We start from the raw sequence: 23,875 nt of genomic DNA on the forward strand, positions 1-23,875 counted from the left end.
AGGAAGTCGTGTGGCCAGTTTAGCACCATAGACTTTGGACTGACACAAACGCTAAAAGGTCCCAGAGATGGGAAGGCGGACGGTAGCCTGGGCAGAAGCCTATGAAGGATCGTGACCATACGGCACGCGTGTGCACCGAGAAGCTGTGACTCCCCGGTCCTGCTATCACACGTGCTGATAGGTGACGAGAAAGATGCAAGTCCAGCTGCCCTCCTGAGCCTGCAGTTAATTAAGGACGAGGGCAGCTACGTCCACCCGTGGAGACCCTCGGGCACAACACTCCCGCTCCCCGGGGTCAATGCTCCTGGAACAGCCGTGATTCCAGCTTCAATTCTTAGGCTTTGGATTACAATAACCACTTAGTATAATCTACATTTACCCACAGTATCACAACTTCTCTGTGAATGCAGCACTTCCCTGACTGGCACATCTTATAAATCACGGGCCGACCCAACAGCGGGAGCACACAGACCCCTAGGGATACTCACTCTTGTTGTAGCAGGTGGCCAGCACTCCCTTGTCTGCAGGGCTGGCACTAATGTGCCAGATCTCACCCGCTTGATGGAGGAGCACATTTTTATTTATAATGTTATTCTCATCATCAAAGTCTATGATGTGGATCTACAAACACAAGGAAAGAGAATGTCAGAACCTCACACACTTTCCACGTGCCTTCATGGAACACAGTGACTACAGGAATAATAATCAAATGCATCTTTCACATCTTTACTTAACAGTTATTCTTACTACACTAACAGTATACACTTAAGACAAGTGTGAAATCCCCACAAAGTATTGTTACGATTTGCAGCTACAGAACCATGCCCCCTGCCACATGAACTCCTAAAGAGACAAGACACCAAAAGCTGCGTCCCTGCCTCGCTTGGTTAGGCCATGGCTGGTGCCAGGACCAGAGTCTTCCAGGATGGTGCCACCCAGCCAAGACTGTCCCAGACCTGCTGCACAGCTGTGGGAGAACGGGGCAGGGCACTGCTGCCTGATGAGGCCCAGTCTTAGCCCTGCTCTGCCCACTCTGTAGTGGGCACAATTTAACTCACGTCGGAAACAAATGAGGCAGGAAGGGGTGAGAAAGCGCTGCATGTTAGCACATCTTAAATGTCTTTTTAAAAACAAAGCCAACAGCTGTCAATGCTCCTGATCATATAACGTTGATTAAACAACATGACATTTTAGCCACTAAATGAAAAGTTACACGTGCTATCGCCATGCTTTTCTGGATAATTTTTAGAGGAATGGAAATGATGTCCACGTTCACTCTCTTATCAACAGCCAAGTCACAGGAAAAAATAAAATTAAACATTTAAAAAATAAATTTATACTTGTAATCATGGATCTGCACAAAGATTTATATCCAGGAATGTTCACTGTGGCACTGATTGTCATAATGAAAAATTAGAAGCCACCTAAATGTCTGGCAACAGGGGATTGTTCCAATAAACTGTAGTACTTGACTGTAATATAATACTATGAAGCCATCCATCCTACTATAAAAACTCTTTAGTGCCAGGGAAGAGGGTCCATAACATATATCCAAGGGGAAAAGAACCAGTAAGAGAACCGCACACACGCACCACACGCTTTCTGTTAAAAAGCCAGCACATCTGAATGAGAGAACCAGAAAGCAACTGGTTACCTTTGGGTGGTGGGATTATAGCGGCTTTTCCTTTACTTCTTTGTGGTTTGTTTTTATTTTTAACATTTTTCATGATTAATATGCACTACTTTGCAGTCAGACAAACATTAAATGATATTTTAAAAAATGTTTCCACGACACCCGAAGCATCTCCACTCTGCACTTGCTCAGGACCTCTCACTCTGTTCTCGGCTGCTTCCTTGGTACAGTGTCCTCATGTGAAAACAACCCCCGGTACCTTAAGGGGTCGCTTTGGACTCAGAGTAGAATTCAAACCCCACCATTCCCACTTACAGCCTGTGTGACCCCGAGCCTCAGTGTCCCCGAGAATACAATGAAGGTGAAGGGACAAAGCTCCTGGGATTGCTGGGACCAAGGGGTCGTGCAGGGCTGATCTCGGAGTCGGGGGACACACACACTAGCTCCTGCCCTTCTCTGGAGTAGGAAGATTAAAAACCATGACTGGGCTTCCCTAGTGGCGCAGTGGTTGAGAGTCCGCCTGCCGATGCAGGGGACGCGGGTTCGTGCCCCGGGCCGGGAAGATCCCACATGCCGCGGAGCGGCTGGGCCCGTGAGCCATGGCCGCTGAGCCTGCGCGTCCAGAGCCTGTGCTCCATAACGGGAGAGGCCACAACAGTGAGAGGCCCGCGTACCGCCAAAAAAACAAAACAAAACCATGACTACTGTTTTTATCTTTAAAACTCCTTTCAGTCAGTTTCTCCCGGCACTCATAGCCCAATGTAGTTTTCACAGTGGGTTTGGAAATGCCCCTGGTGGACAGCTTCTACAATCTAAAGGTTATATGTGAACACAAGCTAAAAGGCAATACACAAAATCAGGCAGAATTTCTGTGTTGTTAGGGTGAACAGGAAATTTTTTTCTTAAGTATTTGACAGGTTTCCTCCTTATCAGAAAATCCAGGAACACTTAAAAAAGGAGGCACTTAAATGTACAACTTTTCCTCTCCCCAGAGCTCTCCCTCTGAAGTGCCCTGAAGCATTGGGACCACCACACGGGGGAGCACAAGAGCTCTGGCTCCTCCTCTGCTGGCGCTGTGGACCCAGGTGCCAGGTGAGCGCACGGCCCCCCTGCACACCTGCGGCTCCTGGCGGGGAGCCATCCTTCCACCGGACCTCTGACCTCTGCGCCCGCACTCTGTGCTCCTCTGGAGGACCTGCTCCCATCTGGGGGAGGCTCTTCTTTCTTGTGAAGACCAGAAGCACGTGGAGTCCAAACAGGCTCTAGTATGTGATCCCAGCTGGCCTTCCTCTGGGCTCGTTTCTTACACGCTCAGGCACACAGAAGTCAGCCTCTGCCCTAGACGGCTGGGCATTGGGAGGAGTCCAAGACCCACCCCCCCAGGTCCACCTCTCCTAACCTGATACTCTGATACTATGGCCCTTAACCTTCAACATTAAGCTTGGGAGTCCTAGGATTCTTCCATGTCCTCACCTACAGTAGGCTCATGGACGGGTCCAAAGGATACGTCTTCATGAGATGTTGTAATCCGGGTACGCTCGGAGAGAATGGTAGGACATCATCACCATAAACAAGTAGGGATCAAAAGAATAATGACTAATATGCAAAGTGTGACAGGCACCGAGCTGGTTCCTTTAATCCTAAAAAGAGCCCTGAGATAATATGATAACCTATTATTATTAGCCACGACTACAGGGGAAGAAACCAAGGTTTACAGAGCTGGAGTATCACGGTTCATTCGGTTAGAAACGGGATTCCAGAGCCTGTGCTAAGAGCCTCCACACTGTCGGGGCACGGGATACCCCACCCTGCCCGACACTGGGCTTTGCACTGCAGCAGGCCAACAAAAGAGTAGCAGGCAGCTCCTGATTTGGAAGAAAGAGACTGTCACTTAACTGCCTGTTCTCAGGGCACCGCCCTCTGCCCAGCTCACATAAAGTACACAGAAATGTTCTGTTGCATAAACATATGGAGTGACAGGCCAATTACAAAAACAAGTACTATAGTGGAGAAAACCCTATAATTAAGGTGAGGGCAAAAGGTTACGTGGGCACAAAAGACAGAACATTTAGTGTTGGCTCAGAGGGTGGGGAAGACGTGTCGTTGTCTGGGTAGTGAGTAGATGTTACTTGAAATTCTTTACGCAACGGCTGAGCTTTTAAAATGCTTCCAACAGCTTGTAATGAAGCTCAAGGTCATATAGTTTGAATTACCATTATTAAAATTTTAAAGTTGGAGTTACCAGTGCACGGCTAAGGGCTCAGATGACACTATAAAAATTTAGAAGCCAGAATTATAAACCTTATTAGGAAGTCTGTAAGGATGATCTTAATCAAGCCCCCTCATCTTCCCGCAGAATCAGGGCTCAGAGAAAGCTGTCCCTGTCCACAGTACCCGCCACTGGAGCATGTGACTCCAGGCCACCGCCCTCTGTGTGCTTCCTTTCTTATTGAACTCAAGGTGAACTCTTAAAAATTCAAAAACAAACCAAAAAAATGTGGTAAAATTGGCAAGGAAAAAGCGAAAGCTCGCCTCCGGGGGAAAGTTAAGGATCCTCCTTTCTCGCTTCCAGAAATCGCCCTGGATCCAGCCTCACCAGAAACCCAGCTCTTCCTGATGCTTCCTTAACAGGAGCATAAGTTCCTGCAGTCATTAAAGGAGGGGGAAGGATGGGGCGGGGTCAGGGGGAGGGGGGAGATGGGGGAGGGAGGGGAGGAGGAGGGGGACGGGAGGGGGACAGGAGGGGGACGGGGGAGAAATGGAGGCTCAGTCTGGAGTGGGGCTGGGAACCTGAATTTCTAACAAACACCTCCGGTGATTCTGAGGGTGGCCAAAGACAGGACCTGCAGGCAGAGGGGGCACATGAGCAAAGCTGCCCTCAGTCAAAATACAAATACAGAACAATAGAGCTGAAACATGAAAAAAAAAAAAGAAAAAAGATTACAAAGGAAAAGAGCCATCGGGGAAAGAAGGCAGCTGTGTCGCCAGCCCCTTGGGGATGTCGGCCCTCTCAGTGACTGCTGAGAGAGGGCCGGCCACAGTGGTCCTCTCTGTCACCCTGGCGCTCACCCGTCTACGCGACAAATAGGGGAGAAGCAACACAGAGTTTCTGCAGGGAGAACACGGTGCGGAAGCAAACCAACCCCTGCAATGCGAAAGCCCCGCCCCTGGGCTCTGCCAGAGCTTCCCGCTGGACCGGAGGAGCACAGCCTCCCAGGAGAGCCCACCTTCTCACAAAGGAGAGCTCAGGGGAGACGGAGACTCCAGAAGTGCCCTCCTGCTGCAAACACAGGCAGGGCAAAATTAAAGGCACAGAAAACAGAGCAGCTCATCAGACAAAGAAAGGCCCGCAACTGTGACAGCTCCTCAGATTTTCACGAGAACAGGGAGCTGAATTAAGTAGCACTGATTCAGGTGAGGGGCGCTTTCTAGGGAATTAGCAGTTGCCAGGGAGGAGCTGATGGCCTGAGGCAAGGCTGGGTGGGGGGCAGAAACCCTACCAGCCACCCCTCCTTCCCCAGGCAGGGCTGAGCTCCGGAGGGCGGGGCTTCAGAGCTGGGCTGAGGTCACGTGATGCCACGGTTCCTGTCACAGCGGGCACTGCAGGTGCTTCGGGGCAGGGGTGGCACCTCCTCCCACAGGGGTATCAGCCGTGGGGGCGCCCCAGCAAGTGTCCAGGACGCGCCCTCGCCCAGCGGAGCTTTACAGTTCGCGGCACGTGCAAGCGAGGAGGACGCGGCGAGAGGGAGCCGGTGGCTGAGTGGCCATCCTGCCGCGTTGCAGCAGGGCCCCCGGGAGAAACCGCGTGGCTGCTTAGAGACCATCCCTCCCTTTGGAAATGGGGCCAATAGCACCCGCCCTGTCCACCGAGGGCGCAGTGGACACCACCCGCCTGCACTCCCAGTCTGGCCCCCAGTCCCCCGTGGCTCACAGGCCAGGACCCCCATCATTATCTTTCTCTCTCACCAGCTCATGGCTGGAGGCGGCTGGGAGCACGTCCCAAGGAGGGGAATGACAGACGCACAGCACACAGCACTGCCAGACGGGGATACACACGACACCGCTGACGGGAGAGGACCCAGAGGGGAAGCCCCGGTCCACCCTCACTGCACGGAAGCAAGCTGGAGACGGGGGAGAGGAGACGGGCGGTCGGCGAGAGGGCCCTCATCATTTTAAAACGCAGGTGGTAATCGTGTGATAACAGTAACACTGTCGGAAACCAGAGGGACAACCGGACGTCCCCTGGAAACAGAAAGAAATAGGGATGCTGCGCTCCCCACCCCCCGCAGGGCATCCTCTCCCCGGGGCAGGTGCCTCTGGGAGCACGTGTCACACGTGGGAGGAAGCATGTGGCACACACGCAGGGAACCACGCACATCACCCGCGAGAAGACCTGTGTCTCACGTGTGGGAGGAAACATACTCTATGTGAGGGGAAGCACTGTCATGTGTGAGAGGAACACACGTGTGATGTGAGAAGAACAGGCGTGCATGTTTGAGATGAAACATGCACGCCGAGCGTGGGGGCTGTTTCCGGCGGCACGGGTGTCCATGCACGCGGCCTGGCCCCCCTGCTCCCTCTCGCCTCTCCCTTCCCCCTGGGCTCCCTCCCCGGGGATGCGCCGAAGTACTTTGAAAACACAGGCCCACCGGCAAGTGACACAACTCATCGCAGCCTGAAGGCCTCAGCTCAGACGCCCCCTTCTCTGTGACGGTGGCTCTGACGCCACCAGGAAGAAACGGGTGTCCTTCTGGCCACGTGCCCCTCTGCCTGGACCTCTCCTCAGTGTCACTGCAATTATCTGCACATCTATGTCGCCGCATCACTGGAAGCTGAACTCGGGGCACAAATGTCTCTGTTCCTTCTGTGGGTCTCACACCTAACACAGTGAGAGGAATCAGTCCTGTCACCACACTGAATAAGCACCGCTGAGCAAATGAATGAATGCGTGAGTGAGTGGATGAATGACTGTCCCAACAAGGCCGCGTTCCTTCCCAGAAACAGAAAAGAAACACCAGCAGGTCAGAAACACTCTTTCTTTCCTATCGTCTGGATTCACAGTCAGAAGACCACCACAGGTGAAGAGTGTGAAGAGAAAGTTATAAACCTCAGCCTCCGCCCTTTAATTCAACTGTGGCCAGAGAAAAATAACTGAAGCCAGAGGCTACAAGCCTGAATCAGCAGCTTAATGAGGACTTTGAAAGGAGAGGGCCGGCAGAGGACACAGTGGTTCTGCGCCTAGCACTCAAGGAGCCTCACACACTGGAGGATGCAGCAGAGGTTACCAAGAGTTACACACTTGTGACCATTAACTACCGAACTTTTCTGGACCTTACCTTTGGAAAGTTGGATTTCTAAGACGGATTTTTAAGAAGAACCAAAGTCTCTCATCTAATATGAAAATGTTTCTTTCACTAGGCCCACGGACCGATGGCCCGTATTCTAAAAGCCAGGACTGTTCCCATAGAGAGTACATTTGATAAACAGGCATATGGAGCCGTAAACTATGTTTGTCAGGAGGCTGATGTCCCCCCTGGCTTAGATAATTATGATCCACTATGACAGGGCCACATAAGAGGTGCTCCCTGACACTGGTTAGCAATGCAGATGCTTGGGCCCACCCCCGAGATTATCTTGCTTCAAAAAGGATTTCAGGAAGATTAAAGCACTTTATGTCATTTGGGGCTGATCCTTTCTTAGTACCTTAACCAAATGGTATACAATTTTGCCGGATAAAACCAGGTACAATGTAACTTATTAATGCTTTACACGACCTCATTTTGTTCTTAATTCATTTCTGTCAGCTTTTAATATTTTCTAGAAAAAATTTATAAGCATCCCTCATTAAATAATAATAATAATTTCTTTCTTTTCTTAAGAAGTTTAAAAACTGATGTTCAGGAGTCCCCTGGTGGTACAGTGGTTAGGACTCAGCGTTCACCACTGAGGACGTGGGTTCAATCCCTGGTTGGGGAACTAACATCCTGAAAGCCGTGCGGCGCAGCCAAAAAAATAAAAATAAAAACTGATGTTCTACCAAGAAGGTCAATGGTACAGGCCCGGAGCTGGGTGGAAGTGAAACACAAGTAGATGAGAAAAAGGCAGTTAGTCGTCCACCTGGCTCTGTCCCCAGGCCTCTAACACCTCCCCCATCACAAACTCCACCCATCCATCCCCAGAGGAAGCAGCTGTGCCTCCTGTCACCAGCTCTCTGTGCTGTCACCTGGTTAGCCTTCTCCTCTCCCTGCCAACCAGCACCTCCCGGCTGCACGGTGCCGTCACGGGGTTTCCTCTTGCCCTGTGAGAGAGCCACTGCTAACTCTCTTTATACATACGTCATTCCCACCCGACGTTTTCCAGGAGGAAAGTAACACATACACACACACACGTTCAGAAAACTGGAAACTATAAAGAAACAATGTACATCACATTCACATTCCCTGAAGATAACCATGGCTCAAATTTCAAGCCCTATTGACCTATTTCTAGTCTTTATGCTGAGATTCAATTTTGTACTTTACCTACTTTTTTTATAGAGGTATAATTGACATAACATTACATTAGTTTCAGGTGTACAATGGAATGATTCGATATTTGTATATATCGCAAAACAAGCTACTTTTTTTTTTTTTACACAATAGTGATCACACAGTATATACAATCTGAACATTTCACAGAATCACCTAAGAATTTTGAGGTTGTAATGCTGAGGAGACTCAGCTTGTCACGCGTGCAGTGAGGGAGCACTACGCCAACAGTGGCAGGCCCAGCCACGTTAATCACGTGAATCTGCCATCGCAGATGGCAATGCCATAGGATCCAACCTACTACCTGCACGGTGTGATCACTTCTCGAGTTTTCTCCATTCTATGCACCAAGACGATGTTATCCCTTGTATATAAAGCTTTTTCAATGTTTTAACTATAAGAATTACGTGTTAAATAATATGAACATCTAGTTATGAAGCTCTAGATATATACCATCAAATCAGCTGCCATAATGACTATGCCAACATAAAGTCCCTCATCAACATGGGAGAGTGACGATTTCACCACACCCCATGTGGCACCGAATACTCTTGGACAGCGATTTTAACACCATTACCCCCCCCCCCCCGCCGTGACAACAGTAACCGGATGGGGGCTGCACCACGTGACACAGCCTGATGAGCGTTTCCCCAAGATCAAAGGCAGTGCACAGCTCCACAACATCCACGGCACCTGCACATAACCCTACCTCTATGTGAGGATGAGGAAGAGGAAGTCCAGCAAGGTTAATCCATTCACTCAAGGTCACACTTTTCTGTCAAGCCGTGGACTGAACCTCAATCTTATGAGTATCCAACAGCCTTTCCACTATAGTGGCCAGGTCAGCACATGGGTCACACCCTGTATATCTCCCTGGACCAACTGGCAGCGACAGCCTGGAACTCTGTGTTGCGATGGGATTATGGCCTCGTCCAGGCTCAGCTAGAGAGAGTGCTGTGCGCCATCAGGGCAGTCGACCACGGGCTGGGGTCAAAGGGGTGATGCTGACCTCGTACCCTGGGTTGTTTCTCAACCACTTACACAGTGAATCCTACATACCCACAAAACTAAAACACGAAACTACGGCAATAATGCTACACAGAATAAGTTTAAATTATTTAATTCAATCATCACATACAGTTGGCTATGTAAATCCCAATGAAAGTTTTATTTTGTTTGTGTGGCATTAATTTTCTCAAATGTGGCTTGAAAAATCAAGAATGAAATGGTTATAAAACTAAGAACAGGCTTAGTAATTAACATGTATACATTTGTCAAAAATAGTTACCTGATTATCATATTTTAGAGACTGTGTCCCAACCAGAAACCGAATGGCATCTGTTTCTGCCGTTTGAGGTGTGAGAGCACGTGCCTGCAGGAGGGAAGGAAAATGCACACACATGTATGAAGGTGGATCTAACAGACAGATTAGAAAGGCAGTTGCCTCTTCTACCGCTGATGGAGTAGCAACTGGTACAGAGCGCCTGCAAGGCAATTTAGAACCATGCACGAAGAGCCCTCAACTCTTGTACACTTTGTGACACAATTCCACTTCCAAAGTATATCTGGAAACAGCTGTAAGTGGGCACCAAAATTAAGCAGTAAAGATATAAATTGTGTTTTTTAACAAAACCATTATTTATTTCCAACAGTAATTGATTGGTTGAACAAATTATTCTTCAATAACAGAGCAGAAAATGGCCCCCAGTGATGACAGAACAGGTGGTTTAAGCCAAGTCTCCTACAGAGCCAGCTGGAAAAACTCAACCAAAAGCCTGAGTTTGTTTCAAGGCTTCAGAAAGCTGCCACAGTCATGAAATGCAAGCTCCAGGAAAGGAGAGAAGTTAGAGGAGGGCTGACCTCCTAGCCACTTTCACCTGGAGACCCTCATCAATTTGGAACGGGCGGCTAAGCGGTGATGCTGAGGAGAGCGTCTTACAGGCTCCCAGAGCTGGGCGAGCAGAGTGCAGGAGCCTCGGGGGAGGAGGGGCCGGCAGAGCGCGAGGCTTTGGGGTGGGATCCTCCCCAGCCCGGGTCACAGGCCGGGCGCGAGGGCGAACTAGAGTGAGATGAACCTGCTCAGCCTGGAGCTCCAAGTCACCTCAGCCCTTGAGTGGATCTCAGGTGACCTGAGCCCGCTGGCGCCCCTGTGCCCGCCCGCCGCCTGCCCCAGACACCTCGCCCAGCCAAGTCTGGAGCTCACTTTTCAAACAGTGGCGAAGGCATCTCTCCTCTCTTCTCAGACTCTGGGAAATCATAGAAAAGCAGGAAGGAAAATGAAGAGCACAAACACAAACTCTGTCTTCAGTGAAATGCGGAAACGTCTGTAATCCAAACGCGCCTGAGAACAAAGCCTCCGAGGCAGCCAAGGCCCCGGTTGAGAGAAGACGCCGCACAGGACGCTGGCAGCGACACCCCAGACACAGGCGGGGACAACTCCAGGAACCGCCCGGAGCGGGTGGCAGAAGCAGGTGCCCTGCACACGCTGGGGCAAGAACAAGAGCGGGGCTGGGGACGGACTGGCATCTCCTCGGGAGCAGCCTGGGGCTCCATGGGGCGGAGTGGGAAGCCGGACTCTGCCAGACTCCTTGGCCTTGGGGTAAATGCCAGCTAAAGGGTTTACTCAACAAAGCCCTGAGCTGCAAGAACTCCTGTCGGCCTGGGCGTGGGCCTGGCCCACCTCCACCTACAGAGCCTACAGCGAGCTGCCGCACGCAAGGGCTCAGCCCTGGACATGATCTAGGGGCCAGCACGGGAGCCCTGCCAGGGCACCACGAGGAGGGACCGGGGAGGGGGAGGGGAGGAGACACTGGGAAAAGGCGTCAGAAGATGCAAGCATTAGACGGATGCTGCCACAGAAGAGCCAGAACCCGTGATTATACACACGGACACTCACCTACAAAACTCAGTGGAGCAATCACCTCTTCAAAAGCGAGGGAGAAAACCAGAAAAGACCAGAGAGGGAAGGCAAGACACCCCCAGACAACGGAACCTGAGTCGACACAGCTGTAGGAACTGAAAACCAGACCCAACGCTGGAAGGACGCAAAGACAGGAACCCTAACGAATAATGAATGCAATAGCTGAAGATACAACAAATATACAGAATGAAACTATAAGATGGCTTTGGGCTTAAATGTGTCCCCGTTAAAATGCAGTGTCTTCGTGCATTGGGTTGGAAGCAGCAGATCCACTGGCTATTTGATCACGGTTATTGTACGTCCTATAAAATAATCTTCCACCCTTTGAGAAAAAGCGTCCTAGAACTCACCCAAGATCTGATATATTACTTGTCTTACTAGTGTAAACAGATTTCCAGTCATCATCTTGCAGAGCAAGCGTGATAGGAACAGCACACCCCAGACCATCTAGGTTATGGTAATAGAAACACAAGAACTTAGGCACTTGGCTCAAAGGGATGCAGGACAAGGAAGTGGAAACTCCAGGAGGAGAAACCGGCACCGGGTGCACAGCTAGTAAGGACGGCACTAACCAGGCAATCCAGGACACGCACACAAAAATAAGGTAAGGTACTGAACTTAAAATTCAAATTTTTTCTGCGCAAAAATCCTGAAAAGCTGGCTAAACAAGTCATAGAACCCTGCTTGAATCAGCAGTCAACGATGTAATTAGAAAAATGAGAAACCTGAGTATAGATTTGGCAAAAGATTGTAATTAACTACATTGGGAGTCTGAAGGAAGACAGAAGAGTACAGAAAAAGCCAAAAACCCTCACGTGCCATGCCACCCAGTCGCCAGGTTATATCAAGAGATAAAAGCAAGAAGGTAAAGACTAGAAGAAACACTTTTTAAGATGCTGAAAGTGGTTATTCTCAAGAACTCAGATAAGATGGAAAGGGAGTGCTTAGGGCTGGCTGATTTTTAATCGGATTTTCAGCCACTGACTGCTTAAACAACTCGTAAGAGTGACTTGTTTTAAAAATTTTAAATACACAAAACGAAGAAGAGCTAAAATCATGAACACAAGTCAAAACGTTGCAGGAACACGGATGTGCTTGGCGTTTTCTCATTTTAACGGCCCCTCCATGCCGGTCTTCTGCCTCGTATTTGCACAGCGGTGCCTCATTTTACCCTCCAAGCCTCATCACCTTCAGTCAATGGTCAATAATCAGATCCTCATCTTCTACGTAAACTGTTCTCCACAGTGATTTAAACATCACTGACAACCAAACCTCCGCTATAACTTTCGGTTCTTTTATGTTTACTGTAGAAATGGTTCTTCAAATTCAAGAAAGCCATGGCCCACAGAGCTGTGTAAAGTAAACAAGTGCAAAAATCAGCTACTTCTTTTAACATAGAAAAGAAATTTAAAAAGATAAAGAGATTCAGATAAAATGCTTGATGCCCAAGGCAAGGATCTACTCCGTTGATTTGTCAAAATCCCAGGAAACAACATTTCAGTTACCTCAAAGATCCAACAGTGAAGATCAAAACCTCCGGGTTACTTAGATTACTTAAGGAGATCAAAAAGTTATTAAGTAGCATTGGAAGAAGATGCACACTTTAGGTAGCACAAGGGCAGAGAACCTTCTCTCTCCCCCTGTGCACCCTCTGGATGCACCACCTGGATGTACCCACATGTGTACCTTGTTAAGGAGAACAGTTTAACTTTGTGGTTAAGGAGCTTTGAAGTCAGTTTGGGTTTAAAGCCTACCTAGGCTAGAATCCCTAGCTAAGCAGCCATAGACCACAGGAAAAATAGCATCTACCAATACGACTGCTGTGAGAATTAAACAAAATATATGTACGGTGTTAAGCAGAGTGCCTGACACACAGTTAAGTTCTCAATAACTGGTCGTTAAGGCACCCGTCTGTGTGATAGAGCCAGCTGTCAAGCCCTGTAACAGTTCATGACTCATAGGACACTAAGATACTGCCTTGTGTGGAATTTATCTGTAAGAATTTTGTCTCATTATAATAAACAGAACAACATTTACTGAATGCTTATTATATGCCAGGCAGTGTTCTAAGTGCTTGAATTAAATGTATTAACTCATTTAATTTCATAACAGCCACAAGGGGGAGATGCTCATTTTCCCATTTTACTGACAAGGAAACTGAGGCCCAAGGTCACACCGTAAGTGCTGGAGCCAGGATTTAAACCTCAGAAGTTTCAGTGGTGTCCAGGCTTTTAGTAACTAACACTGATGCTTCTCTCAAGAAACTGCACGTTTCCTGAAAGCAGAAATCATGTAGGGTTTTAACACACATTTGCTGCACACAATTAAGTATCAGGTACTTATACAGCAATGAATTGTGTTTTTATTTCTCTGTAACTGTCCCTCCGCGCCTCCAGCATAACAGGTCCTCAAAAGCCATTTGAATAAACAGAAACCAGTACAGAGCTGAAACAGGCCCAGCTCAATGCGACCTACCTGCCCTCCTAGTTCATCCCTTACCCCGCCCCCCCGCTTCATTCTGGCCACACAGGCTCTCTCCCTGTCCTTCTAGACTGCCACGTGCATCCCCTAGGAGATCCACTGCTACACTAGGGGGTCCGCTCATCTCAGCCCTTCGCTGAGTAGCAACTGTGCCACGGTCACGGTGAACAGGCACTGGAGAGTACAGGAGGAGAAGCAAACAGGAAGCAGGGGAAAGACGGGTGAAATTCCAGCAGACGTCAGCATTAGGGGAAGCTGGGTGAAGGGGACACAGGAACTTTCCGTGTCTCTTCGCAACTCTTAGTGTAGATTTAACATTGTGTCAAAATTAAACGCCCCCCCCCCAAAAAAATAGAGTGCCTGCTTCCAGGAACGCCAATGCTGGAGGAAAGGTACACAAGCAAATACACCGAAGTGAGTGGTGAGAATCAGGCCACAAGGAACGCCCGGGGCTGAGGGGAGGCGGCGGGGGCTCCCAAGCCCGGGGGTCGCGGGCAGAACCGCTGCGCCCCCCGTGTGTCACGCAGGCCCCTGGCCCCCCGAATCCCCACTGATCTCGGCTGCACCGGCGTCGCGGGGCCCTCCTGTCACCCACCTGGAACTCCAGACCGTAGATCACCGGCGCGTCGTCCTCCATGCTGCGGCGGCTCACTCGCCTAAGGCCGGTCCCCGGAGCGGGCGCGCCCCACCTCAGCGTCCATTCATTCTCTCCAGCCCCGGCGGCGCCAAACCGGAACTCCTTCTGGCCCACCCCGGCTTCCGTAGGGCTCACTTCCTGTGTTTTCCTGATGAGTCATCAATGCGCTCCTCGCCGGCGGCCAATGGCGGCAGCGCCGGGCTTGTGCGCATGCCCACTTGGCTCCCATCCGGGCTCTCAGCTCCCAGGCCCCGGAGAGTGGGACCGCGAGGGGAGGACGGGCCTGGGGACTCCGGCGAGGAGGCGGGGGCGGGGCGGAGCCGGCTCGGCCCGGCCCGCCTCGCAGTTACGGCCGCCCGGCGGTCTGCAGCTCGGGTCCCTCCCTGCTCCATCGCCCCAGAGGGGATGGCTCTCCTGGGGCTGTGACGCTGTCGTTGGACGGCTGGGCGCCTGGACGCATGCTTTGTAGACACTGTCGTTAAGTTCTTCGCTCCAGCCTTACGGCTAAGGCATCATTCTTACATTTTACAGATGGGCCGCTGCAAATTTCAGTGACAGGCTGAGGGGTGGGGGAAATGGGAGATATTGATCAAAAAGTACAAACTTTCAATTATAAGATGAATAAGATCTGGAGAGATAGTTAATAATAATGTATCCTATACTTGATAGCTAGTGGGAACATGCTATCACATGGCACAGGAAGCTCAGCCCCGTGCTCTGTGATGACCTAGGTGGGTGGGATGGTGGGAGGTCCAAGAGGGAGGGGATATATGTATACATACAGCTGACTCACTTCGTTGTACAGCAGAAACTAACAACACTGTAAAGCAATTATACTCCAATTTTAAAAAATATACTGTAATTGAAATTTGTGGAGAGTAGATTTCAAATGTTTTCACCACAAACACAGAAAATGGGCAATAAGTGAGGTGATGAATAAGTTCATTAGTTCCATTGTGGTCATCATCTCGCAATGTATAGATATATCAAAACATCACGTTGTGCACCTTAAATATATACGATTTTTATTTGTCAAAAATAAAATATTTTTTACATCTTTATTGGAGTATAATTGCTTTACAATGGTGTGTTAGTTTCTGCTTTATAACAAAGTGAATCAGTTATACATATGTTCCCATATCTCTTCCCTCTTGTGCCTCCCTCCCTCCCACCCTCCCTCTCCCACCCCTCCAGGTGGTCACAAAGCACCGAGTTGATCTCCCTGTGCTATGAGGCTGCTTCCCACTAGCTATCTATTTTACGTTTGGTAGTGTATATATGTCCATGCCACTCTCTCACTTTGTCACAGCTTACCCTTCCCCCTCCCCATATCCTCAAGTCCATTCTCTAGTAGGTCTGTGTCTTTATTCCTGTCTTACCCCTAGGTTCTTCATGACATTTTTTTTCTTAGATTCCATGTATATGTGTTAGCATACGGTATTTGTCTTTCTCTTTCTGACTTACTTCACTCTGTATGACAGACTCTAGGTCCATCCACCTCACTACAAATAACTCAATTTTGTTTCTTTTTATGGCCGAGTAATATTCCATTGTATATATGTGCCACATCTTCTTTATCCATTCATCCCATGATGGACACTTAGGTTAGATATCAAAACATCACGTTGTACATCTTAAATATATACGATTTTTGTCAAAAAATAAAATACTTTAAATCATTAAAAAATAAGAATAAAGAATTGGCTGGGTCTGGTTTGGCTTAGTTGTGCTCCAGCGCCTAGCGCTGTGCCTGGTACTTAAGCTGGATAGGAATCATTGGATGAACGAAGAGATCTGGGTGGTTACACCAGAAATCAAGGAAGCAGAGGCACAGACGTGGGCATCCTATTCACCGGCACCGTTTGCCTAAGATTAAGTTGTGGCGCTAAGGAATACAGGATCTTCATACTGCTGGATTAAATCCACCCAGCTATTATTCGTATTATTATTATTACCATTTTTATCGTTAATGTGGTTACACAGTAGTACAGATGCATGGCAGGAAAAGTTGAAAATACATATAGGCACAAAGACAAATCCCTGAAAATAAATGTTTCTAGGGTGCTTTGGCCAGGAAAAAAAAGAGCTTAACCATCTCCCTTCCAGCTGCCCCTCTGCCACAGGTTTGTCTGTCGCTTCTGAGGGTCACGATTTCCCTCCCCAGTCCCAGGGAAGGGCTGAACTGCCCCCGCCCCCGATTCCCACCTTAGGGCCCACGCCCCGCCCACCGCAGCATGAACCGGAAACGCGCCGGGCGCTAGGCTCCTGCACTGGGCATGCGCGGGAGCAGACGCGCGCAGGCGCAGAAGCCGCAGGAGGCGCAGGTTCCAGTCTCTCCTTCCCGGCTTCCTCTCACCTTCTCCTTGCACCCTGGCTTACGGCTGTAGGTGACCCTTTCTCCAACCCCAGGGGGCCGGTGGCAGGTGAGGACAGGGCCCGGGCTGTAGGGAGGGCGTCGTGCTGTCCCTAACCGCAGCCCCGCCGGCCCTCAGACACAGTTCCCCGGGGGTCTTCTCTCCGGATCTCCTCCCCGGGGTGTCCTCCCCGAGGGTCTCCTCCCGGGGGTTCTTCTCCCCGGGCCTCTCCTCTCCGGCGTGTCTTCTCCCCAGGGTTCTCTTCCCGGGAGTTCTTCTCCTCGGGGTTTCCTCCCCGGGGGTCTACTCCCCGGGGGTCTCTCCTCTCCGAGGGTGTCTCCTCCCCGGGGTCTCGTCTCTGTCCCTCCTCCCGCCAAGCCCAGGCTGGTCCTGCCGGGTCCGCAGCGCGGGCCTTCCCTTCCGGGGGCGGCCATTGGCTGCACATCCCCGGAGCAGCCCCCAACGCTTGGCACCGAAAGCTGGGGAGGGGTCTGCGGCCCAGGTCCCACCTGTGGCCCTCAGTGACTTCCTAGTCCTGGTTTACTCTACTGCAGGTGACTCGCCCGACCAGAGTCAGTGTTGTGAGGGCGAAATGCGGTGGTTTATGTAAAAGCATGTAAGTCTTATAAATGTTGGTTGATTCCTTCCAGGACAGCATCCAGGACAGAGCTGACTGATAAGAGTGCATATACTGGGAAGATTTGAAAACACTTTTATTGTAAAAGGGCATAAGGCTCAAAGATGTGCTTTAAAATATGCCTGTTTTCCTCACCCTTATCCACAAAAGAGTTTGACCCCGATGAAACATTTCCTTGGACCTGCCATATCTCTTTATAGCTACTGGAAAACCCTGTATTTAAATACTTCTTGTTTCTTTTCGTCGATTCAGAAGGTTGTACTGGGTGGCATACGGCGAGTTAGGGCCCCTGTGTGATGGGCTGGGAGAAGGGATTGAGGACTTCAAATACGATAATACTCACCAGCCCGCACATCCTGTGATTTCAAACAGGATCTTCACCGTTCCAAGACTGTGTTTCCACTCTGCTTCGTCATTAAACGTATAATTACTATGTTTATGTGCAGCTCATCACAGTTTAAAAAGTTCCTGTGCACCCGTTGCTATTTAATCTTCATTATCCCAGTTTACAGATGAGGAAGCCGAGGCTAAAAGATTAAATCATTTTCAAAGGTCACCTTATTTATCAGTGAAGCTAAGACTCAAGCAGTTACTCAGAGCTCTTTGTGCCTCAGCCTGCCACTCTCGGTCCCGACCTGTCTAGGAGCCTTACAAGGAGAGCAGAGGCAGAAAAACTGTTGGAATCCTGTCAGCATCAAGTATTGGTACTGTGGCTTTGGGCAAATCACTTGACTTTCTCTGCTGTATGGTGGAGCTAATACTTTGTGAGTTGATCCTAAGGATTAAATATGATAACTCATATAAAATGCTTGATCTGTGGTGGGTGTTCTTTACGTGGGGCTTTTATAAATATGTGCTAATTAGATTCCTACCTCATGGCATAGTTCTTTAATGGAAATACGGTTTACATTATTGCAGTCTGGTAAAAGATGTGTAATTGCAGAGTCTTATGTCCAGAAAGGGAGCCTGAACAGCAGTAGTTTTCATTGTTCTTGGTGAATTTAAATCACTTAAAGTTAGTACTTTAAACATATTTTAAGGCATTAATTAAGCTCATTGTGGAAAGAACTCAGCTGGACAAAGAGAAAGTCCGATTTCTTTGCTAGCATTTTGGTGCTGACATAGGCTTAAAACCACGTCTATGATTTCATAAAATTTATTAAATCAATAATAAGAGAAGCAAAGATTTATATCACATGCAAATCAAGAACAGATTCATATGCTTTTCCATTTTCAGATTATGAAATGTAAGGACTGCGTGTAACATACATGGAAAACACCAAGTTCAAGTGGAGACCCCACGCCGTCTTCTGCCACTAGGGCTGCCAGCGGCTTAGACCCTCATGTGTCCCTCCCCCATCAAACCTCCCCTTGCTGTCACTTCCAAGCTCCTCCCCAACCGAATTGGGTGTTATTATTACCTTGTTTTTGTGTTTGTATTCCTAAAATAGTATATTGTTTAATTTTCATGTTTTGAACTTTACATGGAAAATCATACTGTTTATTTTTCTACCGGTTCTGGGTGCAGAATTAGCTTTGTGAGATTCAAACATTGTTGCATTCACTATAGGATGGCTCATTCGTTTTCACTGCTGTTTACTATTCCATTTTTGAATATACTGCTGTTTATTTATTATGGTGCCTATGGGCAGTGGTTGTTTCCAGATTTTTTATTTTGGGGGCTTTGAAAAGGGGGCGGTATTTTGTTTCTATTTTCTGTTTGTGACATTCATGGTCATAGCTTTCGGTGCCCATGTGCAGGAGTTGCTCTGTGATACATAAGTAATGGGACCATTTTTGTCTCAACCAGGACTCTTGAGAGTGAAAAGAGGTGCTTAATTTTACTGCAACCATGGGTATAAAGTGGAATCATTCTAGAAAAATCAAGTTGTGTGGCTGTTGAAGTCACAGGACACATGCTTGTGAAATGTGTATCCCTTTCACCTTGTTCTAATCTTTGTTCAAAATATTTTTCTGTTGGATCATCTGTAATCCTATTGATTTGTCGGAATTTTTAATATCATCTTGATATTATGAAGTCTGACAACATCAAGTGTAGGTGAATGTGTTGAACAAGAAGACTACACACCGCTACTAAGTGTGTAAATTGGTACAACCACTTAGTAAAGCAATTTGGCATTATCTGATAAAGAGGTGTATTCTCTATGAATGACCCACTGCACACGCTTAACTTTTAATAATGTCATGAAGGAGTTTTCACACGTACAGCAGGAGACACGTACAAGAATATTCATAACAGCACTGTCTGTAGATTCACAAACCTAACACCTCAAATATCCATCAACAGAAGAATAGATACTAGGCTGTGGAACCCTCATGCAATAGAGCATCGTCAGCAAAGATGAGTGAATCACAGCTTCAAGCCACTTACAGGGTTGGGTCTCAGGTTAAAAGTGGGGAGGGGAAACTAAGGAAAAAACTGAGAAATCTAACATGTCTCAGGAAACAAACGTGGAAAATAAAGGGAAAACAAGGGTGTGACACATCTCAGAATATTAGCCCAGAAAAGGAGGGGAAGTAGGTGTTATAAACATTGTATCCACTCCAGTTTAATAAAAGTTGTTTATAGAAAAGGGGCCTTCAGAAGAGTCAGGGAAAGGAGCAAGAGCCTTCTAAGTTATTCCGGTGAAAGGAGTCAGAAAGCCGAGTCGGGGCTTTCACCGCTGTCCGGTTCCATAGACAGCCCTCTTTCCTGGGGCTGTGTGTCATTTTATGCGGCGTGTGTGTCACAGTTACTTAGTTTCCTCTCTGTCATGTCCTTGAGAGCCAGTAATGTACGCTTAATGTAGCTGGTGTCTGAGACACAGTGGCGCTTGGCGAGCAATGATCCCTGACTTGCAGGGCGTCTCAGCCCAGTCCTTTGGCGATATTTCTGATAAATGTGTAGTTTCCATTCATAAATTAAGGTAAACAATTTAATTTTTACTCTGGGCTGGGTAACATCTGTGTAAACAGTGTCACTAGGAAACAGGTGACCTTGATTTTCTAAATTAGATTGGATTAGAAACAAGGTTGCTGGGGAGAATCAAAGCATAGTTACAGACATAAGCGTTGACTTGAAAGACCGTTCCTCTTAGCTTTCTTCCTTTCAGAAGATGATTTCTTTAAAAACAAGACTTTTAGGTGAGTTGGTAAATGCAGAATTGCTTGTCAGAGTTTTATTCCTTGCCAAGCTGTTCTTCAGAAAGGTTGCATTCCCCTTATCAATAAGTAAGTTTCCCTAAAATCCCCCAGAACTGTCACTTCTAAAAATCTTTGCCTGTTTCACAGGTCAAATTTTTTAAAATCATAGTTTTAATCTGGGTTTCTTTAATTATTGCTTAAGCAGTTGTTTCTTGCTGTAATGATCCAGTCCACATAATGAACGGGTCTCGACAGAGATGAGTCTTCTCTTATTGCATTGCCTTGTGAGAAGTAGCTCAAGGTCATCTGTGCACAGTCTTTCCTAGGTCCCCCCATTTTAGTCCTTCTTTCTCTATATCTTGTAATACACACAAATTAACCTGGCAGTGATTTCTGCTTACTTTAAGAGTAGACTTTTCTCCACTTTTCCGTGCATATAAAGAAAGTATCTATGTGATTTTGCCAGTTTTGATATTCTTCACCTTCTCCTGTAATTGTATGTATTGGACCTTTTCTTATATCGTACGGTTTTTCACAGGGGTCTGTTAACATAGTAACGGGGCATCTGGCATTATCATCTGCACTGTTTTTATTCCAAGAAGGGCCCAGTTAACCAGCAGTAGTTCCTGGCATCTCCCGGGTCCCAGGCACTGTGCTGGGCGCAGGGGTACTTCAGTCCTCAGGGGCTTAGTCAGCGGGGCCTGCTTCCATTCCTGGTCAGATGAGTCCCATCACTTCTCTGGTTCTCAGTGTCCTCATCCGTGTTTTAGGGCAGCCGATGCCTGTCTCATCTGGCTGTTGCAAAGGTTAAACAAAGTCATTGCCGTTCCGTGGTCTTCATGCTTAGTCTTCGTGTCCTGCCTGGGGAGGACCAGGGAAGAGCCTTACACGTTGGGGTGCGTCCACTCTGATGTTCCTGAGGCAGCCTCCCATTGGAGCTGTGAAACAATACAAGTAAAGGGGCTTTAGTTCCTTTTCATTGTATTTTTGACTTATTTATAGCTAATAATTATTAAGTGAATATGTAGTAAATGGGGAATTAGTAACTGACTATGCTGGTCAAGAGACTTCTCCAAAATGTTTAACTTTGAGCCTACTTTAAAGTAATCTTGCTCTTGGATCTCAGGGTGGTCCAGGCTATAAAAGGGAAAGAGAGCTAATTTGGAATACTGTGATGAAAGTGTTGACAGAGAAAAAAGTAATCTTATCTAGAGACCAGCTGAGTATAGTTATTTGTTTTTTGTTTTTTCTCTTTTTAATACAATTTTTAAAGGTTACAGTCCATTTACAGTTATTACAAAATATTGGCTATATTCCTTGTGTTGTGCAATGCATCCTTGTAGCCTGTCTCATAGCCAGTGGTTTGTACCTCTCACTCCCCACCTCTGTATTGCCTCTCCTGGTCCCTGCTGGTAACCACTAGTTTGTTCTCTGTATCTATGAGTGTGCTTCTTTTTTTGTTATATTCACTTATTTGTTGTATTTTTTAGATTCAACAAATAAGTGACATCATACAGTATTTGCCATTCTCTGATTTATTTCACTTGGCATAATGCCCTCCAAGTCCATCCATGTTGTTTCAAATAGAAAATTTTTGTTCTTTTTTATGGCTGAGTAGTATTCCATTGTGTGTACGTGTGTGTGTGTGTGTGTGTGTGTGTATACGCACACACACATACATACTACACCTTCTTTATCCATTCATCTGTTGAAGGACACTTAGGCTGTTTCCATATCTTGGCAATTGTAAATAATGCTGCTATGAACATTGGGGTACATGTATCTTTTTGAATTAGTGTTTTTTTGAATATATACCTAGGAGTGGAATTGCTGGCTAATATGGTAGTTCTATTTTTAATTTTTTGTGAAACCTCCATACTGTTCTCTACAGTGGCTGCACCAACTTACATTCCCACCAACAGTGCTGGGTTACCTTTTCTCCACACCCTTGTCAACATTTTTTGTGTTCTTTTTGATGATAGCCATTCTGAGAGGTGTAAGGTGGTATCTCACTGTGGTTCCGATTTACATTTCTCAGATGATTAGCGATGTTGAGCATCTTTTCATGTGCCTGTTGGCCATCTGCATTTCCTCTTCAGAAAAATGTCTATTTGGTTCTTCTGCCCACTTTTCAATTGGGTTGTTTGATTTTTTGATGTTGAGTTGTATGAACTGTTTATATATGTTGGATATTAATCCCTTATCGGTCATATCATTTGCAAATATTTTCTCCCATTCAGTTGGTTGTCTTTTCCTTTTGTCAAGGTTTCCTTTGCTGTGCAAAAACTTTTAAGTTTAGTTATTTGTTTATTTTTGCTTTTTTTTTCCTTTGCCTTACAAGACAGATCCAAAAAAATATTGCTGTGATTTATGTCAAATAGTGTTCTGCCTGTGTTTTTCTCTAGGAGTTTTATAGTATCCAGTCTTACACTTAGGTCTTTAATCTATTTTGAGTTTATTTTTGTATATGGTGTTACTATAGGCTGAAGTGTCTTGGGAAGGCTTGAGGGCAGAGGCGGAACTTCAGCTGCGTCTTAAAGACTGAGTAGGGTGTAAAAGGCTGAGACCTCACACCCGTTAGGACAGCTGCTGGCAGAAAGAGAGAACATTAGCTAGTGCTGGTGAGGATGTGGAGGAATTGGAACCGTTGTACCCTCTTGGTGGGGATGTAAAATGGTGTAACTAATGGAAGATAGTTTGGGTAGTTCTTCACAAGATTAAAAGTAGAACTGCCACATGAATGATCCAGGAATCCCACTTCTGGGTTTTTACCCAAAAGGGTGGAAAGCAGGGTCTCAAAGAGATATTTGTACACCCATGTTCACAGCAGCAGTATTCATAGTAGTCAAAAGATGGAAGTAATCTAAGTGTTCATCAACAGATAAATGGATAAGTATGGTATGTACATACAATGGGATATTACTCAACCTTAAAAATAAGGAAATTCTGGGACTTCCCTGGTGGTCCAGTGGTAAAGAATCCACCTTACAATGCGGGGGACGTAGGTTTGGTCCCTGGTCAGGGAACTGAGATCCCATATGCCGCGGGGCAACTAAGCCTGTGCGCCGCAGTGCCCTGGAGCCTGCGCGCCACAGCTAGAGAGAGAACCCACACGCCACAGCTAGAGAGAAGCCTGCGCGCCTCAGTGAAAAGCCTGCACACCACAACTAAGACCCGACGCAGCCAAAAATAAATAAAAATAAATAATAATAATAAATCTTTTTTAAAAAATAAGGAGATTCCGACATATGCAATAACACGGGTGAGCCTTGAAGGCATTGTGCTCAGTGAAATAAGCCAAACACAAAAGGACAAATACCACGTCATTCCACAAATACCATATCTAGGGTCCCTCCCTAGCGTAGTCAGACTCATAGAGACAGACAAGAGAAGGGTGGTTGCCAGGGGCTGGGGGAGCGGGAGATGGGGAGTTAGTGTTTATTGTATTATTTAAATACAATATAAAACTGTATTATATTTAAATATTTACATATATAAAATATTTAAATATATAAAATAAACTATTATATTTAAATACAATA

General features: G+C 47.2%; 2 protein-coding genes and 1 long non-coding RNA gene across 6 annotated transcripts in view; 2 read left to right on the plus strand and 1 right to left on the minus strand.

The window, feature by feature from the left end:
- Positions 1-14,302, minus strand: part of EIPR1 (EARP complex and GARP complex interacting protein 1) — an 88,044-nt gene extending 73,742 nt beyond the window's left edge. Inside the window, exons 1-3 of one of the 4 annotated variants that reach the window (XM_060117639.1) lie at positions 14,157-14,302; positions 9,449-9,532; positions 489-621 (exon numbers count right to left, since the gene is read on the minus strand). In XM_060117639.1, coding sequence (XP_059973622.1) covers positions 489-621; positions 9,449-9,532; positions 14,157-14,198 — 259 coding nt within the window. In that variant the 5' untranslated portion in view covers positions 14,199-14,302. Of the gene's footprint in view, positions 1-488; positions 622-9,448; positions 9,536-14,156 lie in introns of those variants that run through there. The other 3 variants (XM_060117640.1, XM_060117641.1, XM_060117642.1) reach the window with 3 other exon arrangements.
- Positions 4,835-7,311, plus strand: LOC132501790 (uncharacterized). Its single transcript, XR_009534318.1, has 2 exons — positions 4,835-5,047; positions 5,603-7,311. It is a non-coding gene; the product is annotated as an uncharacterized LOC132501790 (long non-coding RNA).
- A 2,196-nt stretch (positions 14,303-16,498) lies between the features above and the next one.
- TRAPPC12 (trafficking protein particle complex subunit 12) overlaps positions 16,499-23,875 on the plus strand; it is a 65,341-nt gene continuing 57,964 nt past the window's right edge. The window contains exon 1 of the mRNA XM_060117161.1: positions 16,499-16,621. The gene's annotated coding sequence lies outside the window, so the exon portion shown is untranslated. The remainder of the gene's footprint in view (positions 16,622-23,875) is intronic.

The sequence above is a fragment of the Mesoplodon densirostris genome, chromosome 14 (assembly GCF_025265405.1).
Source record: "Mesoplodon densirostris isolate mMesDen1 chromosome 14, mMesDen1 primary haplotype, whole genome shotgun sequence".
NCBI lineage: Eukaryota > Metazoa > Chordata > Mammalia > Artiodactyla > Ziphiidae > Mesoplodon > Mesoplodon densirostris.